Below are 24232 nucleotides of genomic sequence, written 5' to 3'. Positions count from 1 at the left end.
CATTTTATTATTTATTTATTTACATATTTTTTAGAGATGAAGTATCACTATGTTGCTCAGGCTGGTCTTGAATTCCTCCCTCCTCAGCCTCCCAAAGTGCTGGGATTACAGGCGTGAGCACTGTGCCTAGCCTATTGAACCATTTTATTTTACTGGATCATTTTTCTCATTTCTACATTTCTTCTGAACTTAATTTAAAAAATTGCATTTTAAAATTCAACCATGTATTAAGATCTAATAAAATAATAATTATGAAAAGCAATTCTGACTGATAGTTTCTGTTGGTTCATCAATGAGGACATATTATAAAAAAGGTAGCTTATAAATATCATACCAATGTGCAAAACAGACATTTTAGAGACAGTATTTTTTGTGATTCTGGGGACAAGGTAGTATGGGTAAGGCAGAGACAATAAATACATCTTATATAGAAGCATTAATGTAACTTCATAAAATACAAGTTGAAAAATTAATTGGTTAAATGACTTACTGTATAACTTTATTTCATATTACATAAATATTAAATGCTCAGTAGACATGCAGATGATAAGCAGTATATGACAAACTATAAAGTAATAGTTACATGCAGAGTTTCTTGGATTTTTAGTGTATCTAAGAATTAATTGAAGACTGTTAAAAATTCAGGCTTAAAGGCCAAATTTAATACAAATAGGATGGAGCCTAAGAACTTGTAAATTATTAAACAACTAATTAAAGATAGAGAGGTTCCTATGAAGTTAGGCTTGTGCTTATTTCTTATTTGAACTGGACAAGTGGAAGGATAATAGGTAGGACATAGTGAGCATTATTAGAATCAAAGTAGAGGCCAGAATACGCTCAGGTGTTTTAGCCTAGCTAAAGAAGCTCAGACTAGAAAAGACCTCCAGGATCAAGCTGAAAAATCTGGGGATTAGACTCTTGAAATTAAGGTTTCAGAACAGGGGGATAATAATATGATACTGAATTTAAAGGAATATTGAGTTGATCAGATGCACCGCAAGCTGGAAAGCCAGCGAGAGGGTTCAGAATGAGATGATAAAGGTGAGCATTAGGAAGGTGATATTTATATGAAAAAATAAAATGTCGAAAGACACTTTGGTAAAAAATGTTCCTTTCACATACTTAAGGATAGGCAGTTAAAATTAAATACAACATTATAAAATACTCATGTCAAACATAATAACAATATCAATAACAATATGAATGGAATAATCTTCAACAGGTTTTTCAGATGTTTACTTCCATGATTCCTGACACTCCACAGGAGCTTAGTAACAGTTTGTATTGCCTAGAAGAATTATTGAAAAGAAGTATTAGTTATCTAGATTAAAATGAATTTATCAATCATTGTAAACTAAAAACAGGCCTTGTATCTTCTCTAAGGCAGATGAAGCAATATATTCTGTAAGATAATTTTATTTGGCCAGGCGCAGTGGCTCATGCCTGTAATCCCAGCACTTTGGGAGGCCAAGGTGGGCAGAACATGACGTCAGGAGTTCGAGACCAGCCTGGCCAGCATGGTGAAACCCTGCCTCTACGAAAATACAAAAAATTAGCCGGGCATGGTGGTGTGGGCCTATAATCCTAGCTACTTGGGAGGCAGAGGTTATAGTGAGCTGAGATCACACCACTGCACTCTAGCCTAGGTGACTAAGCGAGACTCATCTCAAGAAAAAAAAAAAAAAAATGTTATTTACATTTATCACTTCAACCAATTTTAATTTATTGTGAAAGACAAACATTCACAGTCAAGAAATAAGAAATTTACTTCTCCAAAACTGCAAATTAGGAAACAAGTAAGGACCTAAAAGACATTTAGGTTAAAATGCTAAGGGCATTATACAGGGAGTAATTTGGGGTGTGTAGAGGAGGACAAAATAGTTAAAGCTTCAAGGAAGATATAATTTGACCTAGCCTTGAAGAACAGGCAGAATCTGGATATATAAAAAAGAAAGTATAGGAGGGAAAAAAAAAGTCATTGTACACAACAATCTCAGTAAGAACTGCTTTTATATCAGAAGGTGTCAACAAAGTTTCACAGTTCATAAAATGGATGACTTGTTAAATGCTGTGAAAACAAATCCAAAGGAAGAGGACACTTCTATACATTTATTCATATCTTACCTTCTTTTAATGGGGTTTTCAGGGCAAAATTTTCTTTACTTTCATGATGAAAAGCCTTTGAAGGATCAAAGCGTTTGATACCTAGGATTTTATTCAATTCATCTTGAAGTTTTGTCTCACTTTGTTTTTTTTTAGCAAGCAGACAGCGGAGTTTTGATACTTCCTAGGGAAGAAAAATAATAGGTAATAAACAATTATTAAAGATTATGTCAGTGAAATGTTGTGAGCAAATTTCAAAGTTGTTTCTGTATTATCACACCCACTGGCAAAAATCACCATTAGACACAGCCTTTAAGACTGAATTACAAAATGACTTGAAACACCTGTGACCAAGGAGATAACAGTCTTTTAAATCTCCTTGCCCCTCTACAGCTACAAAGCTATTTTTCTGATAAAAGTTCAACTCAAAATTAATTGCTGAGATGGGACTTCTGGCATGACAGCATGAAAGTTCTGCTGACCTGCTCCCTAGTGAAACTAAAAGTTACAAAATGTTGACCAGTTAAAGCCTCTAAAAATCAGCCTAAGGAAAAAACAGCAAGTGAAGAAACATCTATTCAAGAAAACCTGCAAAAATTTGGTGAAAAGGATGAGAGTCTGCAGTATTTAAGTCAAAACTCCTTCCTGTCTTCCTACACCCAGCTTAGCAAGGCAGAGTCCTTGCCAGATGGCTACAGCCAAGAACACAGGGCCTTCTTTTCCCCCAACTCCCAGTCAGTCAGAAGCTTTCCTCCCAGGAGGAGCAGGACATCAGATTTTCTCATTTTTGTCCCCAGCTCCCTGTTGCTGCAGTTACATCTTAGACAAATGCAGTTGTAAGGTGGGGGATCCCTTCCTTCGCTCAGCCCCATTCATGAAACAGAGGCTCACTCTAGGCAGAGTGTGTTGAAAATGCAGGGCCCCTGATCACCTTTGCTTTGGCTGATGAGGGGATGGTTCTACACCAGGAGAGGTAAATCAAGAGGGCCTGAGGCTATTCCTCATCTCTTTCCCACAAGTCCAGTGAAAACTCAGCTCCTAGGGCAGAGATGTCACTCAGAGACAAAAGTGCCATTGTCCCAATTTCAGCTTTAGTCCTGGCTCAGAGATATTGTTGGAGGGGAAAGAGGCAGAAAAGAGAAGTAGGCCATAAAACAGGTCTACTCCTCATTTCTTCTCAAAGGAACTGACTTCACCTGCAACAGAGCTTGGAGAAGCTGAAACCTAAGGGTGCTCTAAAGCAGGGGTCCCTAACCTCTGGGCTGCAGATGGATACCAGTCCATGGCCTGTTAGGAACCTGGTTGCACAGCAGGTGAGTGGTGAGCCAGGAAGCATAAGTATTACCCACTGAGCTCCCCCTCCTGTCAGATCAGCTGTGGCATTAGATTATCATGAGTGTGAACTCTACTGTAAACTGCACACATGAGGAATCTAGGTTGCATGCTCCTTATGAGAATCTAATGCCTGATGATTTGAGGTGGAACAGTTTGATCCTGAAACCATCCCTACCAACCCCTGGTCTGTGGAAAAACTGTCTTCCACAAAACTGGTCGCTGGTGCTGAAATGGTTGGGGACCTTATTAAAGAACAGTGGAGGTTACAGTGAGAGAGAATGGGGAAGAGATTTAATATATAGGCTAAACAGTACACTGGTTAGTTTGCAGATGAAAACTAGGGAATAAGACAGCTGGAAGGAGCATTTCTATAGTAGAATAAATACCCAGCACTGCTCTCAGATGCAATTCCTACAAAGGAGTCAGAATTTGGTTGGATTCGTTTATAGAGTAATTTATGCCCCAGGGCACTGTTGAAAATAATAAAGCAAGGAGCCAGCATCTACTGGAGTTTACAGCCACTATGTTCAGGGAAAGAGAGTAAGGCAGCCCTACCAAAGCAAGTGTCATCCCAGGGTAATTGTGGGCATACCTAAAACTGTACCTCCCTCAACAGCAACATCAGAGGCGCAACACTGTTGGGGCTGGGGAGGTAGTGGGATAAGCTTCATTAAAATAATTGAGCCACTTATTAAGCAAACAAGCAAATAAGCAAATAAGCCCCAAAAGGAGGGCGAGCTGTGCCCAGAAATGCTACAATATATGATCTAAAAATTTACTTTCCAATAAAACATTACATGGCATGTCAATAAATAGAAAAGTATAACCTACATATTTGGACAAAAGGAGAAAAAATGCCTTTGAGAGTAATCAGATGTCGTATTTTTCAGCCATTAAACAAGGGCTGAAAAACTACCTTTTGAGTACTATTCTTACTACCTGGGTGATGGGACCAGTCATACCCCAAACCTCAGTATCATGCAAGACATCCATGTAACAAACAAGAAATCCACGTATCCCCACATCTAAAAAATGAAATCATAAAAAAGAAAAAGTTCTTGGCCAGGTGCAGTGGCTCAAGCCTGACCTCAGGTGATCTGCCCACCTCAGCCTCCCAAAGTGCTGGGATTACAGGTGTGAGCCACCGTGCCTGGCCCTAAATGAATTTTTAACTGGGTGCTAACTCCATTAACTGGAGCAAGAATAGTCTCTTCAAAAAACAGTGTGGGGACTATTGCATGTCCACATGTTAAAGAATGAAGCTGGACTCTAACCTCACACCACATACAAAAATCAACTCAAGATCAATCAACAATGTAAATGTAAGAGATAAAACTATAAAATTCTTAGAAGAAAACACAGGGGTAAATCTTCCTGACCTTGAATTTGGCAGAGGAAATAGACACCAAGAAACAAACAAAGGGAAAAATAGACACACTGGACTTCATAAAAGTTTTGTGGGTCAAAGGACATCATCAAGAAAGTGAAAATGCACAGAATGGGAGAAGATATTTGCAAATAATACATAAAAGACTCGTGTCCAGAATCAATGAAGAATTCTCACAATAACAAAAAGACAAATAATCCAATTTAAAAATAAGCAAAGAATCTGAATAGACGTTTCCTTCATGAAGATATACAAATGGCCAGTAAGCACATGAAAAGATGACCGACATCATTACCAATTAAGAAAATGCAAGTCAAGCCACAATGAGATACCACTTGATATCCACTACAATGACTAGGATAAAGAAGTCAGACAAATGTTGGTAAGGATGTGGAAAAATTGGAACCCTCATACACTACTGGTAGAATACAGAATGGTTTGAGACACTTTTGAATACAGTCTGATCTTTCTAGGGCCATACCGCCCTGAATACACCCAATCTCAACTGAATACAGTGTGATACTTCCTGAAATGATTAAACATGGAGTTATCAAATGATCTGGCCACTTCCCTCCTATTATTTCTCAGGGAAATAAAAACAAATGTCCACATAAAAACTTGCATATAAATGTTTATGGTAGCATTATTTATAATAGCCAAAATGTGTAAACAAGTGTTTATCGACTGACAAATGAATAAAATGTGGTATACCCACATAATAAATTATTAATCAATTAAAAAAGTACTGTCCATGCTACAACATGAATGAACCTTGAAAATATTGTGCTAATTGACAGAAAGAAGCCAGTAACAAAAGGCCACATATTATTTGAATCCATGAACATGTCATGTCTACAATAATAAAATCAATAGAGACACAAAGTAGATTAGTGGTTGCTTAGCGCTGCAAGGTGGGGTAGGATGAGGAGATAGGAGGGTGTTAGGAAAAGGATAACAGGGTTTCATTTTGAGGTGATGAAAATGTCCTAAAATTGACTATGGTGATGGTTGCACAAATCTGTGAGTATACTAAAAATCACTGAATTGTCCACTTTCCATGGGTGAATTGTATAAGATGTCAATTATATCTCAATACATATTAAAAAATATAAATGTCCAACTATTTTTGAACACTGCTTGTCTTTATGGTTTTATATCAAGGAGTTTGCAGTTTCGCAAACCGAAATAGATATGTAAAGCTGAATGAATTCATCCAATTACTCTAGTAATTTACAATATATTTAAGAAGGTAGCTGGAAAATTTTAGAACATGGAATGCCCATTTGGTCAACACTCCAAAATAAGTCCACTAAAATCACAGATCAATTTTCCTCTATAAATTGCTATTTTTTTCTGATTTTCATTTTTTTAAGTATTACAGTTAGAATAACCCCCACTCCAATATCTTTAATAACATGAAATGTCATTTTACAAACCGATTTGAGTTGGCTATTTTCATCTTTCAACTTCACGACATGCTTGATTTTTTGTTTTAAATTCTGATGACCCAATAATTTAGCATATGAATCTCTTATTTTATTTAGCTGTTCCTGAGCTGCACCATTTTCATTCAACAATGCCTGTTTTTCTGCTTCAAAAGCATCTAGTTGTAGCTGAAAAAAATTTTTAAAATAAAGTTAAGACTTAAAACAGTTTGATCTTACTAGTTTCATATAAACCATAAACACTAAAGAAATAAAAACAGGGTATGTTTACATATTCTCAGAACTCTCCAGAGATACTCTATGAAAATCTTTTAAACTTTTGTGTTTTTCATTTGAAAGATCATTAAACTAGAGGAAAAGAAGGAGAAAAAGCCAGCTGGCCAGCCTTATCTGTATCAGTTGGATCACCTCATTATAACCAATACTGTACTTCAATCCAAGTTCCAAGATCAGCATTTATTCTTTTTTCTCTTAAAAGATCAGTGTATTGAGAAACAATAAGTATTTGCGATGAGATAAATCGTATCACAAATTAAAATAGGTTAATTATCAAAAGCCCATACCAGGCAAGCTCTCTGTGCCAAACTTTAAGTTCCTCATTACAAAGTTATTTTTGTTAAAACCATAAAGAGTCCATTGAAAACTCTGTCAATTAAATTTGTCAATTATACTTCAATAATGTGGGAAAAAATCATGCGTAATAATTTAATAAAATGTATAAACCTTTAATAGTAAGCTAAACTGGCACTGTAAATGCAGAGCAAAATGATCTTGCAGAAACCCTGAGTCATGGACTATAACAACTATAACAGGGAAAAAAGTGAATTCCTAAAATAAACATAAGTAAGTTTAACTCCTATCTGACAAACCTGGAAAGGTTTTATTTTATTATACAGTTCTTCGTAAAGGAGACGCCACTTGTTAATTTCTTCAGTTAATTCTGCCATTGTATTTTCTTTTCCAGCTTTTCTGCATGGAAAAATTAAATTGAGAAAAACATAGTTATTTAAAAAATAACATCATAACTCAGTTACAAGGCACTCCGGTTCTAATCATAGATTACCTTGCTTCTTCATCTTCCAGTTGTTTTCTAAAATCTTCCTCTTGTTGCTTGAGTTGGTTCTGCAAATCAGTTATTTTTTGAAAAGAAGAAACTGTGATTTCTTTAATTTCTCTTTCTTTTAGTGCTGACTTGGTCTGTAGATCCAGAAGCATCCTTTGGTTTGAGAGAGAAGAGCTCACTAAACATTTTATAGCCATTTTCATTAATTTTTCCTTTTTTTTTTTAATTCAAGGAATTCTTCAAGAAGTATCATTTTTTAACTGAGTAAATTCTCAATTTGCAATATAAGACAGGCAAAAGCAAGTTACTAGCTGGCTTTCAACATTAAGTTGTCTTAATGGTTCTAAGGCCATGATTTGTTCTACTTACCTTGCATATTCTTGATTTGAGCTCTCGGTTGCCAATATTTGACCCTGAATATCGTCTGCATTTTTTCCAGCCTTGGCCATTTTTTCCTGTAATGATGAGTTCTGCAGCTTAAGATCTTCTATCTCACTGGCTGTTAATGCTTTATAGCTTATTAAAAAGAAAAAAATAAAAGTCAAAGTAGTTTTCTAACTATTGTGTATGACAATAATAACATCGGTTTACATTTTATAGACTTTAAGGTAAAACTAAAAAGTTTTTATCGTGGTCATGCATTTAACACAGGTAAGAATTCAGTGTTCTAAGTACTAATGTGTTTACATGGTATCTGCTATGTATTCAGAGAAAAAAAAAATCAAGTGCCAACTATGTGCAGGAAGTATGCACACAGAGATGGAAAAGAAATCATCAAACATGAAAATTATTCAAAATCAAAAAATAAGACGTGAGACTAGAGCTTAATGAGTAAGAAAGGCTGGAGCTGAAGATGGTGGCATGAGGGTCATCACCGTAAGGTACGGTGGGCTTACCTGGGGGAAGGAGGGGAACCATTAAAGGTGTCTAAGTAGGCCGGGCACGGTGGCTCCTGTCTGTAATCCCAGCACTCTGGGAGGCCAAGGAAGGTGGATCACCTGAGGTTAGGAGTTCGAGACCAGCCTGACCAACATGGTGAAATCCCGTCTCTACTAAAACACAAAAAATTAGTTGGGTGTGGTGACAGATGCCTCTAATCTCAGCTACTCAGGAGGCTGAGGCAGCAAAATTACTTGAACCCAGGGGGTGGAGGTTGCAATGAGCCAAGATCGTGCCGTTGTGCTCCAGCCTGGGCAACGAGAGTGAAACTCCGTCTCAGAAAATAAATAAATAAATAAATGAAATAAAAAGGTATCTAAGTAAGTTATAAGTAAGTGTGTAGCTCACTTGAGCTATGAGGAAGATTGATTAGGGCAGGGGAAAAATGGAAAGATCAAGAGCTGCTTTGGATAGGTTAATATTTAATATCTACTTGAAGATGTCAAGTAGGTAACTTGCAAAAGATACCTGTAACCCATATGGCTGATTAAAAAAAGAAAAACCCTCTACAAATCAATGAGGAAAATATGATAACCCTATAGACAAATTTTAAAAAGTCATAAACAAGCCTTTTATGGAAAAGGAAAAATGAATTATCCACAATAAGAAGCCATTTTACACTAAGTACACTGGCAAAATTTAAGAAATCTAACAAGCTTTGGCGAAGAAGATAATTGGAAAGTTATACAACATTAGTCGGAGTGTAGATTCTTAGTCCCACATGGGAATGTGATTTGGTATTAAGTTTTAGAGTTGAGCATTCATATACCTTTGGCTTAATGTAGGCTTTGGGACAGTGTTATCTGTTCAGGGAAAGCATGAAAATGGGATGGTAGAGGAATTTATATATGTATACTAAGTTGTTAAAAATCTTTTGGCTTACTGGTTGCCTTTTATAGGTTCATGCATATCAGTTTTATCTTCAAGCCTTATAATTTATGGATACATTATGCATTCTTTTGTATTTATTAAATAAACAAAAGTAAGGAACCTCTCCCCCAAAATGATCTAAAGTACATGTGATAAATAAAAATGTTAACATTAATATACTGGTGGTGTGAGATGCATAGGTATTCATTATGCTGGCCTTTGTAATTTGTAGTTCCACTCAAAATAAATTTTTTATTTAAGGAGAAAATAAGTAGAAGGCATGGGAGGTGAGAAATTGGCTATAGAGAGAATCTTCCCTGTCAAGAGAAGGAAAAGGAGTAGAAGGAAAAGAACTGTGAAAAAGAGTAGAATTTTGGGCTAAGAAAGGAATGAGTGGTAGTGATAGACAGCTCAAAAAAGGAAATTAAGGTCAAAAGAGTTTTTAAAACAATTTATGTATTTTATTTATTTTTTTGCGACAGTCTTGCTCTGTCAGCCAGGCTGGAGCACAGTGGTGTGATCTTAGCTCAGTGTAGCCTGGAACTCCGGGCTCAGGTGATCCTCCTGCCTCAGCCTTCCAAGTAGCTGGGACTATAGGCATTTGCCACCATGCCTGGCTAATTCTTAAAATTTTTTTTTGTAGAAACAAAGGTCTCACTCTATTGCCCAGGCTGGTCTCAAACTCCTGGCCTCAAGCAATCTTCCTGCATTGGCCTTCCAAAGCACTGGGATTACTGGTGTGAGCCACAGAGCCCAGCTAATTTTAAAAACAGATATACATTAACACGTTTTGATATTGAAGTTGGAAAAAATCCAGTAAAAAAGGTTTCAAATTACGAGAGAAAAAAGATAACTGATAGAATGAGGTCACTGAAGGTTAAAAGACCAGGACATTTCATCTGTAATAGGTGGAGCATAAATGTGGGTCTCTTTATGGATTTAATGAGGAGATAAAACTTCTGAATTCTTTATGAAAATGATAACACCAAGCGAGTAAGGCAGAAGCACCAAATGCTTCTAAGTGCATGACTTGATCCTCCCAATTCAGCTTATGGAGTGGCTAGGACTACAGGCATGTGCCACCACACCTGGCTCAGTGCATAAAAGTTGAAGTGGATAGTAAGAAAGGGGTATTTCTATAAAGTGGAATTATAAATATAATAAGATTACTAAATAATGCTAAATGCCCACTTTATGGTTAGTGATTATGGAATTTAAACTAATACTAATCATACTCTGTGTGACTGGTTTGTTCACAGATTTACCTGGGTATACATCCCTTTCTGCTCACATTATATATTTTATTTTATTTTTTGTTTTAAGGAGAGGAGAGTTTAACAGGCAAGAAGTGAAGGGAGAAGACAGAAGGAAGAAGCTCCCCTGTACAAATAAAGAGGGAGGGGGGCTCCAAAGCCAAAAGAGGAGGTCCCCACCTGCCAGGATATTAGCCAGGAATATACTGCAGAGCTTGGAGGAGGCGGTGTCTGATTTGCACAGGGCTCAGGAGATTGGTTTGACCAGGCATGTATTCACATAGCCTTCAAAAAAAAACTGGCCCTCCCACCCTACCCTGTTAATATGCAAATGTAAATCACCATCCACCCTAGCCTGTTATGCAAATGCAGGGCATCGAGGATGTTCTACACACACAGAGAGATATGTGGGGGTGGCCATGTTGCCAGGCACATGCTCACATTATATTTAAGAGTGCAGGCTCCCAAGAAAAATACCTTTCAAATTGAGCAGTAACATCTGCAAGGCTTTGCACTGTACTGTTGTACTTTTCCTGCAAAAGCAGGGTGGCCTGGGTGTGAGCAGCAATACTTTTCTCCAGTTCAGCCTCCTTCCTAAAAAAAAAAAAAAAGAAATTTACCTTTGAAACTGTGAATCATATAGCTCATATCTTCATCATTGGATTATCTGCTAAATAGCTCAAATCCTAATTTATGACTTACCTCGAAAAGCATGTTTTTTAATGCACTTTTCTACTAGTTTCAACTTGTCCTTCCTGCTTACTTTACTTTAAACATTTGGGGGAAAGAAGGTAGAGGATATAAAAGACTATAAAACAAAATCTTAAGATTTTAGCCAGTACTAAAGACTGCAAAAGATTACCAGTTAAACATCTGGATTGAATAAAGTTTTATTCTCTGCATTTAGATATTTGAGAAATACTATAAACAATTAAAGATATTTCATTTTAAATTACAGAAGGAGTTACAAGACTCTATGGATTTATTCTGATTATATGAATAACCCACATTATACACTATTACTCAAAGACTCAATAACTTCTTTAATTATTTTACATAGAATGGATTTTAAGTCATCTTTATAAACATATACTATTAAATCTCAGAGATATTTTGGAAATAATATATTTCCAAAGTGGTGATAAAATTTTTAGATAAGTATATGAGCTTATGAGAGAGCTTTTAAAGAATATGTAGAACTAAAAATTGCAAATAAGCATTGTGTATTTATAGACTAAGGTGGACACTGAGATAAGAAAAAAAGCTGATCAAATTCATTGTGTAACAAGCGTGGGATTTCAAAAATATACACACCACAGCAACAGCAATCAGATATCACTAAAGGGTTTATAATAAAAAACATTTTCCTCCCTGACTCCTGGAGGAATTATTTTTAATTCTTAGTTGGTTTTTCTCTTAAGCTTGAAATTTCTAGGCTAGAAGGGATCTTAGAGATCATCTCATAAAACTCTTTTATATCTAATGAAGTAGAAAATGAAAGCAACTAAGATTGTCTTGCTCAGAATCAACCAGCTAGCTAACAAAACTAGCAATAAAAATCCTTATCTCTTGACCATTGGCCCACAGTTTTTTGAGTTAGAATACATAATTATCTCAGCTTTCTTTCATAGCTGAAAATGACATTATCTTAGTTTCTCAAGATTCCTGCTTCCTGAGACTGGCTGTAGTATAGAACACCCTTAATTACAATTCTGTATTGTTCTCCAAAAAGCAGAGGTATGTAAAACCTTGCTGTTCATTTTCATCAGGAATCACAAGAAAACAGAAAAGAGTTTAGTAACTAAAGTATCCAACAAGAGACAGGATACACAGGTGTGAGATATATTACAACAACACAAACTCATATCTAGCCCATAGTCCTTTGCCAAAGAGTGTTTTAATGAGATCCCAAGGATTTAAATATTTCATTTGCAATCTGAACTCAAGATTCAAACCAGATGTTTTAACTTAAATAAATGTAGTAGGATAGAATTTGTCACTGACCTGTGTTCCTGAACTATGAAACATGAATATGTAGGCTAAGGAATAGATTCTCTTAATAAATAAAAATTTAGCAAATACTGTGGACAAAACGAAACGAAGCAGAACAAAATGAAATACATGTACTAGAGAAGGAAACATAATGTGGCAGAAATTATAAGGAACTAGAGTCAGGGAAGAAAAGTGAGATTCATTCTTTCTACTTTAAACAATAGATTTTCTATTTTTGAATGTTTCCCAGTTCTGATTATTTTTTTCTCCTTTGCTTTTTATCAGTTATCGATTGAGATGGCAACTTGTTATGTTGCTCAATATAGAGTGTCATGGCTATTAACAGGCACAACCATTGAGCACTATAGCCTCAAACTCCTGGGCTCTAAACAGTCTCCTGTCTCAGCCTCCCAAGTAGCTGGGACTTCAGGCATATGCCATTGTGCCAGCCCGTTTTGCATTTTGATTACTATTTCTGAAGTGTTTGGGCTCCCTGAAAAATATGATTAAAGGTGTAACTTACACTATGTAAATGCATAGACAAAAAATGGGAATGCTATTTATTAACAGAAGGGATTATTTATTTTTTTTTCTGCTAAGTTCACTATTGTTTGTTTGTTAGTTTTTTAGACAGAGTCTTGCTCTGTTGCTCAGGCTGGAGTGCAGTGACATGATCATGGCTCACTGCAGCCTTGATCTCCTGGGCTCAAGTGATTCTCCTCCCACAACTTTCTAAGTAGCTGGGACTGTAGGCACACGCCACCATGCTCAGCCAGTTTTTATTTTTAATAGAGACAAGGTCTTGCTATATTGCACAGGCTGGTCTCAAACTCCTGAGCTCAAGGAATCTTCCCACCTTCGCATCCCAAAGTGTGGGATTTACAGGCATGAACCACCACGTTCAGCCCTGAGTTCATTATTGTTCTAATGCTGATGTCCAATAAATTTCAGAAAATATCAGAGTAGTAAAGGAGTGCAAAACTTGTCATTTATTTATTAAAACTCTCTTTGGCCTTAAAAAAAGGGGGGCAATACTTTTAAGTTTAAAAAGCGCTGTCTTACTTGTTTGCATGTACATTTTGTATACACACTCTGTGTTTACTACTTAATTGTAAAATAACTACTACTTAATTGTAAACTAATTCCAACCTCACACACTCACATGATTGAGAATACTAAGAATATGTACTCAAAACAATTTTTGACATCTAAAGTGATACATAAACATGAGATCCTATTAATACAAACCCTTTCAGCTTTTCTTTTAGGAGTTTTAATTCTTCAGCTCTAGATTTTGTTTCCTCTTCCAATTGCTTGACCAGCCTTTCAGATTGTTCCTCCTTCTGCTGTAATTTATCAAGCTCATCCAGTGCTTGTTTTAATTCTTCCTCAAAGAGATTCTTCTCTTTAACCATTTCCTCTTGAAAAGAACACAGCTTCTGATGAAGACTAGAAGATAATTCCTACATCCAAACAGAAAACCACCAAAATAATTTGGAATGGCATTGTGAGGTTGTACTAGGAGACAAAAAGTACAGATAAAGGATGAAACCTAAATTCAAAAGATACCAAGAAACTTAAAACAATATAGAAACAGCATATTTGTTTTCATAGATTATTTTCTATACCTTGTAAACATTGTGGCAAATATCATTTTAGGCTTTTTTTCTAGGCAATGCACATGCACAAACTTCTTAAATGAAAATTATATTTTACATTTATCTGTTTTCAACTGGCTTTGATATTAATGTAATTTTCACATATTATATAAAAAGTGCTGTGATTTTCATTATTAATTTTTTTAAGCTATACGATACACAAATATAACACCATTGTGAAAAAAATTGTAACATTACAAATGATGTTAATATTATCTTTGACAACTTCCCCCCTTAATTTTACTTTTTCCATTGCAGAGATAGCTACTAGTTTGGAATATATATGCCTTCTTGTCTTTCTCTATACATTTATATACATACATTTTGGGAGGGATATAAATGATATATATGCTCTGTTGTTGAAATCTTTCCAGGTCAGTGTATACAGATCTACTTAATTCCTTGAGCTCTTGTTGGTTGTCCAACACTATACTTCACATCAATGCATGTAAGTACCTGTTGGCTCAACTCTCACCAGTATTTTATATTATCAAATGTTTTAATTTGTGCCAATTTTATAAGTGAAGAAAATATATTTCTACTAACTTGGTTACTACAAAGGTGGAACATATTTTATGTTTACAGGCCATCAAAACTTCCCCTTCTCTATTTCTATCCCAAGCCCATATTTTTTCAGTACACTTTCTTTTTTTTCAGTGATATGTAAAATGTTCTTTACACAACCTGGATTTTAAAAATTGTTTTGTTTCTTCTGTAGTTAGACGCTCTTTTACAAAGTAAGTGTAAATGTTTACACAGCCTAAATAACACAAGAATGAGCCAGAAATTTTTCAAAAAATTATTTCCCTATTTTGCTGTATCTGTTGTCATTTTCCCACATTATTCATAACCCTATGGTGAACATGTAGTGAAAATATGTAGCTAAATCCTCAGCATGTCCATAAGTATATCCTCAACATAAGACTCTAAAAACAGAATTGTTAGATCAAAGGATATACACAATTTAAAGGTATTCAGAGACATAGGGAAATGTATGACACAAAATAAACACTAAAATAAATATGGTAGTAAACTACTTTCTCTTGTTGCAGAAGTGAATTAACTTGTAATTCTTTTTGTTGAAGCTTTTCACGTTCCTGTTGCTCAAGAATAAACTTCTGTTTTAAGTTTTGCATCTCAGCATTTAGATTTTCATTGTGTTCTCTATTCCTGTTGACATGATCTTCTAGAAAATACAAAACATGAATACTGGAATTAGATACTAACATTAACATTTAGAAACCCAGACTCCCAGAATATTCCATTATACTGCTCTCAGTATGGTATTTTCAAAGAAAAAAAAAAACAAAACTGTCAACTTTGTATCATTACTCCATATAATATATATTATGTGCTACATAATAAAACCCACAAATCTTGTTCTGTGTATCTACTGTTTTTTAAATAGCCACCTAGTGGAAAAGTCATGAACTATACAACTGTTTGTATTTCAATCAAGACAGGTAATATACTGTATTGAAATAAATAGAAAACAAACATTATAAGAGTAAAATATTCAAAAAGGCAGTACAGGTTTTTGCCGTTGTATAGCTATATAGCTAATTATATTTAAAAGGTTGCTTTAGCATAGCAGTATTTTTCCTAAATGTTGTATGTAACACTTATCTAAAGAAAGTAACTATGAAACACTGTAGTACCTTTTTCTTTTTCAAGCAGCTGACATTTCGCATTTAGGTCTTCTACTTGTTTAGATAATATAATAGTATTTTCCTCAAGAGACTGCTTAAGGCTTAAAATTTCATGATTCTTCTCCTTCAAATTTTCTTCTAACTGGGCAATATCTAGTTTGTATTTTTCCACTTGATCTGAAGCACAACTACATTAAAATAAATTATCTTAAAAAGCATATCTATTTAGGCACACGGAAAAATAACAGAAAAGTGATGAAAATTATTCATTATTCAAAAAAATAAGGTCCAATTTAAAGCTACTGCTCATATTACCTAATTTCTCGGATATATTCTAAGAGTTTTTCTGTTTCGGATTTTTCATCAATCTTTTCTTTCTCTATTGAAACACTAAAACAAAAAAGGTATATGTTAATACATTCTAGTTTATTTAATAATCATACATAATACTACGTACCAGATACCACTGTATCAGGCAGGCTGACTCCAGAGTCCCAACTCTGGAGTTATTTTACGTGATTTCTCAAATTCACAATTTATATCCAAATAGAAGACTAAAATTTTTAAAGTGAGAAAGTTTTCTGAATACTGACGAAACTATCATACATTGCCAGGGGGAGTATAAAAATGGCAAAACTTCCCAGCTCCCATCTTGTGAAGAAAAAAAAAAAAAAAACGGGAAAACCACTTTGAGTTTTTAAAAACATTATACATATATTACCCTATTACCCAAGAATTCTACTCCTAGAAATTTCTAAAAACCTGTTCACAGCAGTCTTTTTATAATGGCAGAAACTGGCAACAGCCCAAATAATCAAAAGGAGAAGAGTAAACAGATGGAGCTATACTCATAGAGTGAACTACTACTCAGAAATAAAAAGGGAAAAATTACAGTACATAGAACACTTTGGATGAATCTTGAAAAATTACATCAAACAAAAGAAGCCACATACACATGCTCTTTTCCCTTTCTCTCTTGCATGTCCTAAAAAAAGGCAAAACTAGGCAGGTATATAGTGGTCCTTGTCTGTAACCCCAGCACTCTGGAAGGCCAGGGTGATATCACTTGAGTCCAGGAGTTTGAGATAGCCCCAGTAACATAGCAATGCCCCATCTCTAGAAAAATAAATAATAATAATAACAATAAATAAAACAAAGGCAAAGCTAATTTCTGATGATGTAAGTAAGAAAGTAGTTGTGGGGATGGTGAATACGACACAGGCAGTAGCAGGGGAAAAAGTAGGGGTGTGAAGAAACTTTCTGAAGGGATGAAAATGTTCTCTATCTTGTTTGGCAATGGTTACACAGGTGTATACAATTGCTAAAGTCACCAAACTGAATACTAACTATCCATGCATATTTTATTATATGTAAATTAAAGCTCAAAATCAAAAGCTAGGATTGTGTATTAATCAACTTCCTAAACCAGTTTCAATCTAATGACCACTTCCATAAGATCATGAAACCTTTCCTCATATACATATACATAATACAGAGAATGTACAAAACTAATGCATTCATACAATTTTGTAGCATAACATGTTTGGTAATGATTAGGGCTCAATTTTCATTTAAAAAGAGAAATAGGGCAACTGCAGGGAGGCAATGAGATAAGTACTAAGAGAAGGCTGAAGTCTCAGTAAACAGTAACTTGCGAATAGAGTCAAATCAAGAATTGCTTCCACTTAACAATTTCTTTTCACATTCAGTCACTTACAGTTTTCCCTCCAGTTGGGCTATTTTTCCCTGAGACTCTTTTAGACTCCTTTGGGTGACCTGCAGCTTCATCTCCACGCCTTCTTGCTTAGCCATCGTATCCTACACAACAAAGGTATCTGTTTTAGGAAATGAGGAAATTGTTCTGATCCCCAGATCCAGGCACAGCAAACTTGCCAAAGGCAGCACTCACCCTCATCTTTGTTTCTCTTTTGTTTCTAAGTTTCATCAGCTCCAAGCTTAGAATTCCCAAATTCTTCTGGTTACCATTTTCCAAAAACTAAGTACAACAAACATGTTAAAAATTCAGAAATATTTTCTGCTAAGACATATTTAAAATACACAAATGTTGATTTTTCTACCTATCACTGGGGTTATGTTTTTTATTACAATACACTTTGGTAGAGAGAACAGTCTTTGACTGACACCATAATTACTGATTGATTTAATTTTTTTTTTTTAAGAGATCAAGTCTTGCTCTGCCATCCAGGCTGGAGTGCAGTGGCATGATCATAGCTCATTGTAATCTCAAACTCCTCGGCTCAATAAATCCTCCTGCCTCATCTTCCTGAGTAGCTGGGATCACAGGCATGCCCCACCATGCCTAGCTAGTTTTTCAATTTGTTTGTAGAGAAGAGGTCTCAATATGTTGCCCAGGCTGGTCTAAAACTCCTGGCCTCAAGCAATCCTCCAGCCCTCAGCCTTCCAAAGTGCTGGAAATACAGGCATGAGCCATTGCACCGGCCTACTACTATTCTTATACCTCTTTTTCCTTAATGTGACTTGCTGCGTTATTTTTATTTTATTGTTTTGAGATACAGTCTCACTCTGTCACCCAGGCTAGAGTGCCACGTTGCTCAGTGCAACTTTCACCTCCTGGGTTCAAGCGATTCTCATGCCTCAGCCTCCTGAGCAGCTGGAATTACAGGCATGTGCCACCATACCTGGCTAATTTTTGTATTTTTTGTAGAGATGGGGTTTCGCCATGTTAGTCAGGCTAGTCTCAAACTCCTGACATCAAGTGATCCACCCACTTCAGCTTCCCAAAATGCTGGGACTACAGGTGTGAGCCGCCGTGCCTGGCCTGCTGGTTTATTTTTGAAAGGGTTCTGGGGTGGTCACGTACCTCTATATGCTGGAAAGTCCACTATAAGACTCTAAAGCAAGTCCCTGAGAAAGGATTTATTGAAATGTTTTTGCTTAACTAAATGAATTTGAATCACCTGGTGTCCCTTTTTTTTTTTTGAGACAGAGACTCACTCTTTCCTCACTGCAACTTCTGCCTCCCAGGTTTAAGTGATTCTCCTGCCTCAACCTCCCGAGTAGCTGGGATTAATGGTGCCCGCTACCATGCCTGGCTAAATTTTCTATTTTTAGTAGAGACGGAGTTTCACTATGATGGTCAGGCTGGTTTCAAACTTTTTTTTGAGATGAAGTCTCACTCTTGTCGCCCAGGCTGGTGTACAATGGCGCAATCTCAGCTCACCGCAACTTCTGCCTCCCAGGTTCAAGGGATTCTCCTGCCTCAGCCTCCTGAGTAGCTGGGATTACAGGTGCCTGACACCATGCCTGGCTAATTTTTGTACTTTTTTAGTAGAGATGGGGTTTCGCCATGTTGGCCAGGCTAGTCTCGAACTCCTGACCTCAGGTGATCCACCTGCCTTGGCCTCCCAAAGGGTTGGGATTATAGGTATGAGCCACTGCCCTTGGCCCTGTTATACTTTGAAACATGCAGAATATAGGGTCTATGCCATGCCTATTAAATCAGAATCTCCCTGGGTGGGGCCCAGGAAGCTGCTTTCTTTCCCAGGCATACTTTGAAACATGCAGAATATAGGGTCTATGCCATGCCTATTAAATCAGAATCTCCCTGGGTGGGGCCCAGGAAGCTGCTTTCTTTCCCAGGCTTGATTCTAATGCACACTTATTTCCTTTGTAAGCATAGAGCCCCACACATTACAGGCCCTGAATAAATGATCCTTATTAAACTGAACACTGATTTATATTCTTCTTTAGTAACAAGCAGAATGACTGTATTAGGTTCTTTAAGATTAGTATATTAAAGATGATAAACACAATTAAGGTATTAGAAATATTTAATCCATAGATTTAGTTATTTCCCATTTCATTCCAGTAAGAACTTGAGATGGAAACTTGTTGTTATGCCATTATTTATTGCAGAGAAGGATCTTTAAAGTAATTTCTATATATTAGTTTTTAAATTTTTATTAACGGTCTCATTTACTGGTGGTGATTTTGAGGGGTGAAAAAATGTCAGATATTACAACAAAAAGTAACTTGTTTTATTTATAACCACTTAAGTGCCAAGTACCCTAATATAGGCCAGGCGTGGTGGCTCACGCCTGTAATCTCAGTACTTAGGCCGAGGCGGGTGAATCACCTGAGGTCAGGAGTTTGGAGACCAGCCTGGCTAACATGGTGAAACCCCATTACTAATAAAAATACAAACATTAGCCTGGCATGGTGGCGTGTGTCTGTAGTCCCAGCTACTGAGGAGGCTGAGGCTGGAGAATCACTTGAACCCGGGAGGCAGAAATTGCAGTGAGCCAAGACTGTACCACTGCACTCCAGGCTGGGCAACAGCGAGACTCTGTCTCAAAAAAAAAAAAAAAAAAAGATATAATTCCTATTTGAAGCAGCTTAATATTTAAGGTATTAATTAGTGAAGGAAAAGGGCTAAATTAGAGCGTAGAACTCATAAACATATTTATATTTATTCAATTGTAAATGTTATCATGAGGCTCGGATACCTTAGATTTTAGTAGTTCATTAGTCCTGGTCAATTCAATAAGCTGTTTTTCCAGTGAAGCATTATTTGCAGAGAGAGATGTTTTTTCCCTGAATGCAGCATTTAGCCTTGCTTCCGTCTTTTCCAATTCAGTTTCCAGATCCTGGATCCGCCTGTCCTGAGCACCACGTTCCTGTATAAGAACACGAATCTGGACAAAAAACAAGGTGATAATAAATGATTTGCTGATAGAAAGCCAACATAAAGAGATGCTACAAATAATCACCCCTAAAACTTCTGGAAAAATCTCTATCTAATTTTGACATTTTGTTTGTAGATATTCTAATTTTACTAGCTATTTGAATAATCATATTTACCTATGACACGTCTTAAAAATCTAAGTACATTTTAAGAGCAGAAGAACTTTAATTGCCATAAATTCCAAGTACAATTAAGCTCTTTATTCACTTCTAAGGTATTTCTACCTATAATAGTTATTTTCTCTAGCTTCAATTACACAAATTCAAATTGGCTCAAAATGTTAAATATTTTTATTTCAAAAATGCAGAGCTGGGCTTCTGAGGATAATGTACTAGGCACTGGCAAACCATCATTCTTGCTGCCATTACCAGATTAAAAACAACAAAAACTCCCCAAACCTAATATTTGTCAACAGAAGATGTGGAAGTCAAAAGACAATGAAATGATATTTTTAAAATGATATGGGGAAAAACCTGCCACCCTAAAAGTTCTATACCCAATGAAGTCACTGGCATATGTTATTAGTTCTAATCCTGGTTCTATCACTCACTTACCAACTATCTCACTGAGACTCAGTGATTATTCCTGTATAGTATCAACTCCTACATGTACCCTCAATAAAATGATAGCCAACATTATTAGAATAAATACAAAAGAATCAGAGCAACTGTGCAGACATTTGCAGTTACTCTGACACACTCTTGGTCCAAAGCCAACATTTGATTGTAATCAAATGGAAGATTTTAATGTATTGAAAGAATATATCCATGAGTTGGTCAGCAATGGAAACAGGGAAAAAAAAAGGCTGCACAGAAGCAAAGTTCACAGTGAGCTGCTTAGCACTGCTTGGAAAGTAAATGGGTTCCTTAGGTTAGTACTATTCAATAGGAATTTCTGTCATGGTAGAAATGCCTTGTCCAGTACAGTAGCTCCTAACCACATGTGGCTATTGAAATGTGATTAGGGCAACTGAGGAACTCAGTTCTTAATTCTATCTTATTTAATTTAGATAGTCACATGTGGTGAGTAGCTCTATGTTATTACACCCATGAGGAAGGCATATACCTACTATTGAACAGAGCAATGCAATGAGTTAGCCTACCTTCATCACACTCTAACCAGCTAGGATTGCATGCTCACTAAGAAATCCTCTAGCTATGTTGTCTTAACGTAAGTTAGCATACAGGAAGACTGTGAGAGATGGATAGACGTAAATATTTGATCCACATATCTAATGGCAATAAACTGACATCATAATTTTGAATTATCGGTTTTTCATTAAGTGGGCTATCTTGAATCTTGGCTTTGCCAGCATTCCACATTAACATGGCCTAGATAGATCTCTGAAATACTGTAACCAAGCTAAAGAACGGTTTTCCTATAGGCACTGTTGTGGAGGGCATGTTTGCCTCACTGCAGGACTCTCATATTGCACAGAACCCTTATCTCTTAAATCTGTGCAACTCTCTTTCTATCATATGTACTTTTTAATAAGCTGAAAGCACTGCTTACCTCTTTTTCTAATATCTTCAAATCTTTATCATTCTTTTGAGATTCCTTCTGTTTAAAAGTCAAAGAAAACGTATAAGCAAATTTAAATGTCAAGTATCACAGCCAAATTTGTTTTTTAGTTATCAGAAATGATTAAGGGATTGAAACAGTTTCTATTTTAAACATTACACCTAGTCTGTTAAAACCTTTGTAGGTCACTCATCTGATAAATAAAAGATTCTAAAAATCTCAAGATATTTCAGGTTTAAAAGTTTTCAACCCAATAAATAAGGAGTTTTCTAATCAGCCCAGTGAAAAGAACAGGTGGAACTTCATGAATAAAGCTGACTGCCTCCCTTTAATGTTAAACAGCAACGCATCTTGAATATTTAATTATGCTACCTCCAAAAGAATCTTATACAGAGAAATCAATTTAAACTTTGATACCAAAAGAAGAAAACAAATATATAGATGCAAAGAAATAAAAACTGAAATCGCATAAGCTCTGATGCTAATTTCTTCATTGGCTTTATTCTAAATAAGACATATAATTTTCACACTATATCTTTTTATATCCAACAGCCTTTCTGACACAATGGCTAGAAAAAGAACATCTTTTCCATCAAAAAATGCAAGAAAGGCATCAAAATCTTGAATGAAATCTGTTTTAGATGTTTCTAAGTGGGGTGGGAGGTGGGCATGACACCAGTGTCATGTTTATTAATTTCATACTCCATAAAAGTTTTTATGGGGTAGGACTATTTTGGGGACCCATACCAACTTGTATGTAATTTAGTTTTCTAAGGGGCTTTATAAATTCTATAGTTACTTCAAAATTTCAGAACAGTTTCTTCAAGAAATTTAAGTCAAACCACTTACACCAAATTCTAAGAAAGGAGTGTCTATAATAGTCCTGCCCGATAAAAATAATGCAAGCCACATATGCATTTAAATTTTTCTAGTAGTGTATGTAAAAAGTAAAAATGTTAATTTTACTTATCCCAATATATCAAATAGATTATTTCAGTATGTCATTAGTATAAAATTATCAATGACATGTTTTATTTTTGTATAAAGTCTTTGAAGTTTTCTTTTTTTTCTACACTTATAGCACATCTCAATTCAATGCTAAATTTTCAGACACATTTATGTATATTTAATTTCATAAAACATACAGGAGGAAAAAATAAATTCATATACTCAAGTTGTTCCAAAAATATTGTGTTCCACTAACAAAATCGAGTATGCCTTTAAATATGCATTAAAATTAAATAATATTGAAAATTTGGTTCTTTAGTAGCACAAGCCACATTTCAACTGCTCAATAGCCACATGTAGCTATGCTTCCATACTGAACAACACATCTCTATATTACAGAATATGAGGCTTAGTCAACTGCCAAATGAATGAACAACCTAAGTCTAACTATTTCCGACTCTGAATCTTTTTCACATCAAAATACCTATTAATTTATACAACTCTTTTACTTTATTTTTGAGACAGATCTCGCTCTGTTGCCCAGGCTGGAGTGCAGTGGTCCAATCTTGGTTCACTGCAACCTCTGCCTCCCTAGGTTCAAGTGATTTTCTTGCCTCAGTCTCCCAAGTAGCTGGGATTATAGGCACCTGACACCATGCACAGCTAATTTTCTTGTATTTTTAGCAGAGAGGGCGTTTCACTATATGGGTCAGGCTGGTTGCAAACTCTTGACCCCAAGCAATCCACTGGCTTTGGCCTCCTGAAGTACTGGGATTACAGGTGTGAGCCACCGTCCCCGGCTGTTTTTTTTTTTTTTTTTTTTGAGAGAAGGAGTCTTGCTTTTTCACCAGGCTGGAGTGCAGTAGCACCATCTTGGCTCACCGCAACCTCCACCTCCCAGGCTCCAGCGATTCTCCTGCCTTAGCTTTCCAAGTAGTTGGGACTATAGGCGTGTGCTACCATGCCCAGCTAATTTTTGTATTTTTTAGTAGAGACGGAGTTTCACTATTTGTTGGCCAGACTGGTCTTGAACTCCTGACCTCAGGTGATTTGCCTGCCTTGACCTCCCAAAGTGCTGAGATTATAGGCGTTAGCCACCATGCCTGGCCCTGGCTGTCTTTTAAAAAGTATTATACTGTCGGGTGTGGTGGCCCACACCTGTAATCCCAGCACTTTGGGAGGCAAAGATGGGCGGATCAACTGAGGTCTGGAATTTAAGACCAGCCAGACCAACATGGTTAAACCTCATCCCCAGTAAAAATACAAAACTTAGCCAGGTGTGGTGGAAAATGCCTTTAATCCTAGCTACTGGGGAGACTGAGGCAGGAGAATCGCTTGATCCT

The 24232-nt window shown here is 36.1% G+C and overlaps 1 protein-coding gene across 1 annotated transcript in view; it reads right to left on the bottom strand.

Moving 5' to 3' along the window:
- HMMR (hyaluronan mediated motility receptor) overlaps nt 1–24232 on the bottom strand; it is a 30007-nt gene continuing 5775 nt past the window's right edge. The window contains exons 4-18 of the mRNA XM_021672216.2: nt 21933–21980; nt 20182–20370; nt 17604–17690; nt 17412–17512; nt 16010–16084; nt 15704–15882; nt 15083–15231; nt 13636–13850; nt 10873–10989; nt 7703–7849; nt 7334–7486; nt 7140–7239; nt 6262–6438; nt 2125–2287; nt 1–1288 (exon numbers count right to left, since the gene is read on the bottom strand). Of these exons, the coding sequence (XP_021527891.2) occupies nt 1269–1288; nt 2125–2287; nt 6262–6438; nt 7140–7239; nt 7334–7486; nt 7703–7849; nt 10873–10989; nt 13636–13850; nt 15083–15231; nt 15704–15882; nt 16010–16084; nt 17412–17512; nt 17604–17690; nt 20182–20370; nt 21933–21980 (1920 nt within the window). The 3' untranslated portion in view covers nt 1–1268. The remainder of the gene's footprint in view (nt 1289–2124; nt 2288–6261; nt 6439–7139; nt 7240–7333; nt 7487–7702; nt 7850–10872; nt 10990–13635; nt 13851–15082; nt 15232–15703; nt 15883–16009; nt 16085–17411; nt 17513–17603; nt 17691–20181; nt 20371–21932; nt 21981–24232) is intronic.

The sequence above is a fragment of the Aotus nancymaae genome, unplaced genomic scaffold (assembly GCF_030222135.1).
Source record: "Aotus nancymaae isolate 86718 unplaced genomic scaffold, 86718_ANA_hifiasm-v0.15.2.pri h1tg000015l_0, whole genome shotgun sequence".
Taxonomy (NCBI): Eukaryota; Metazoa; Chordata; class Mammalia; order Primates; family Aotidae; genus Aotus; species Aotus nancymaae.
This window is presented reverse-complemented; position numbering and strand designations above follow the sequence as displayed.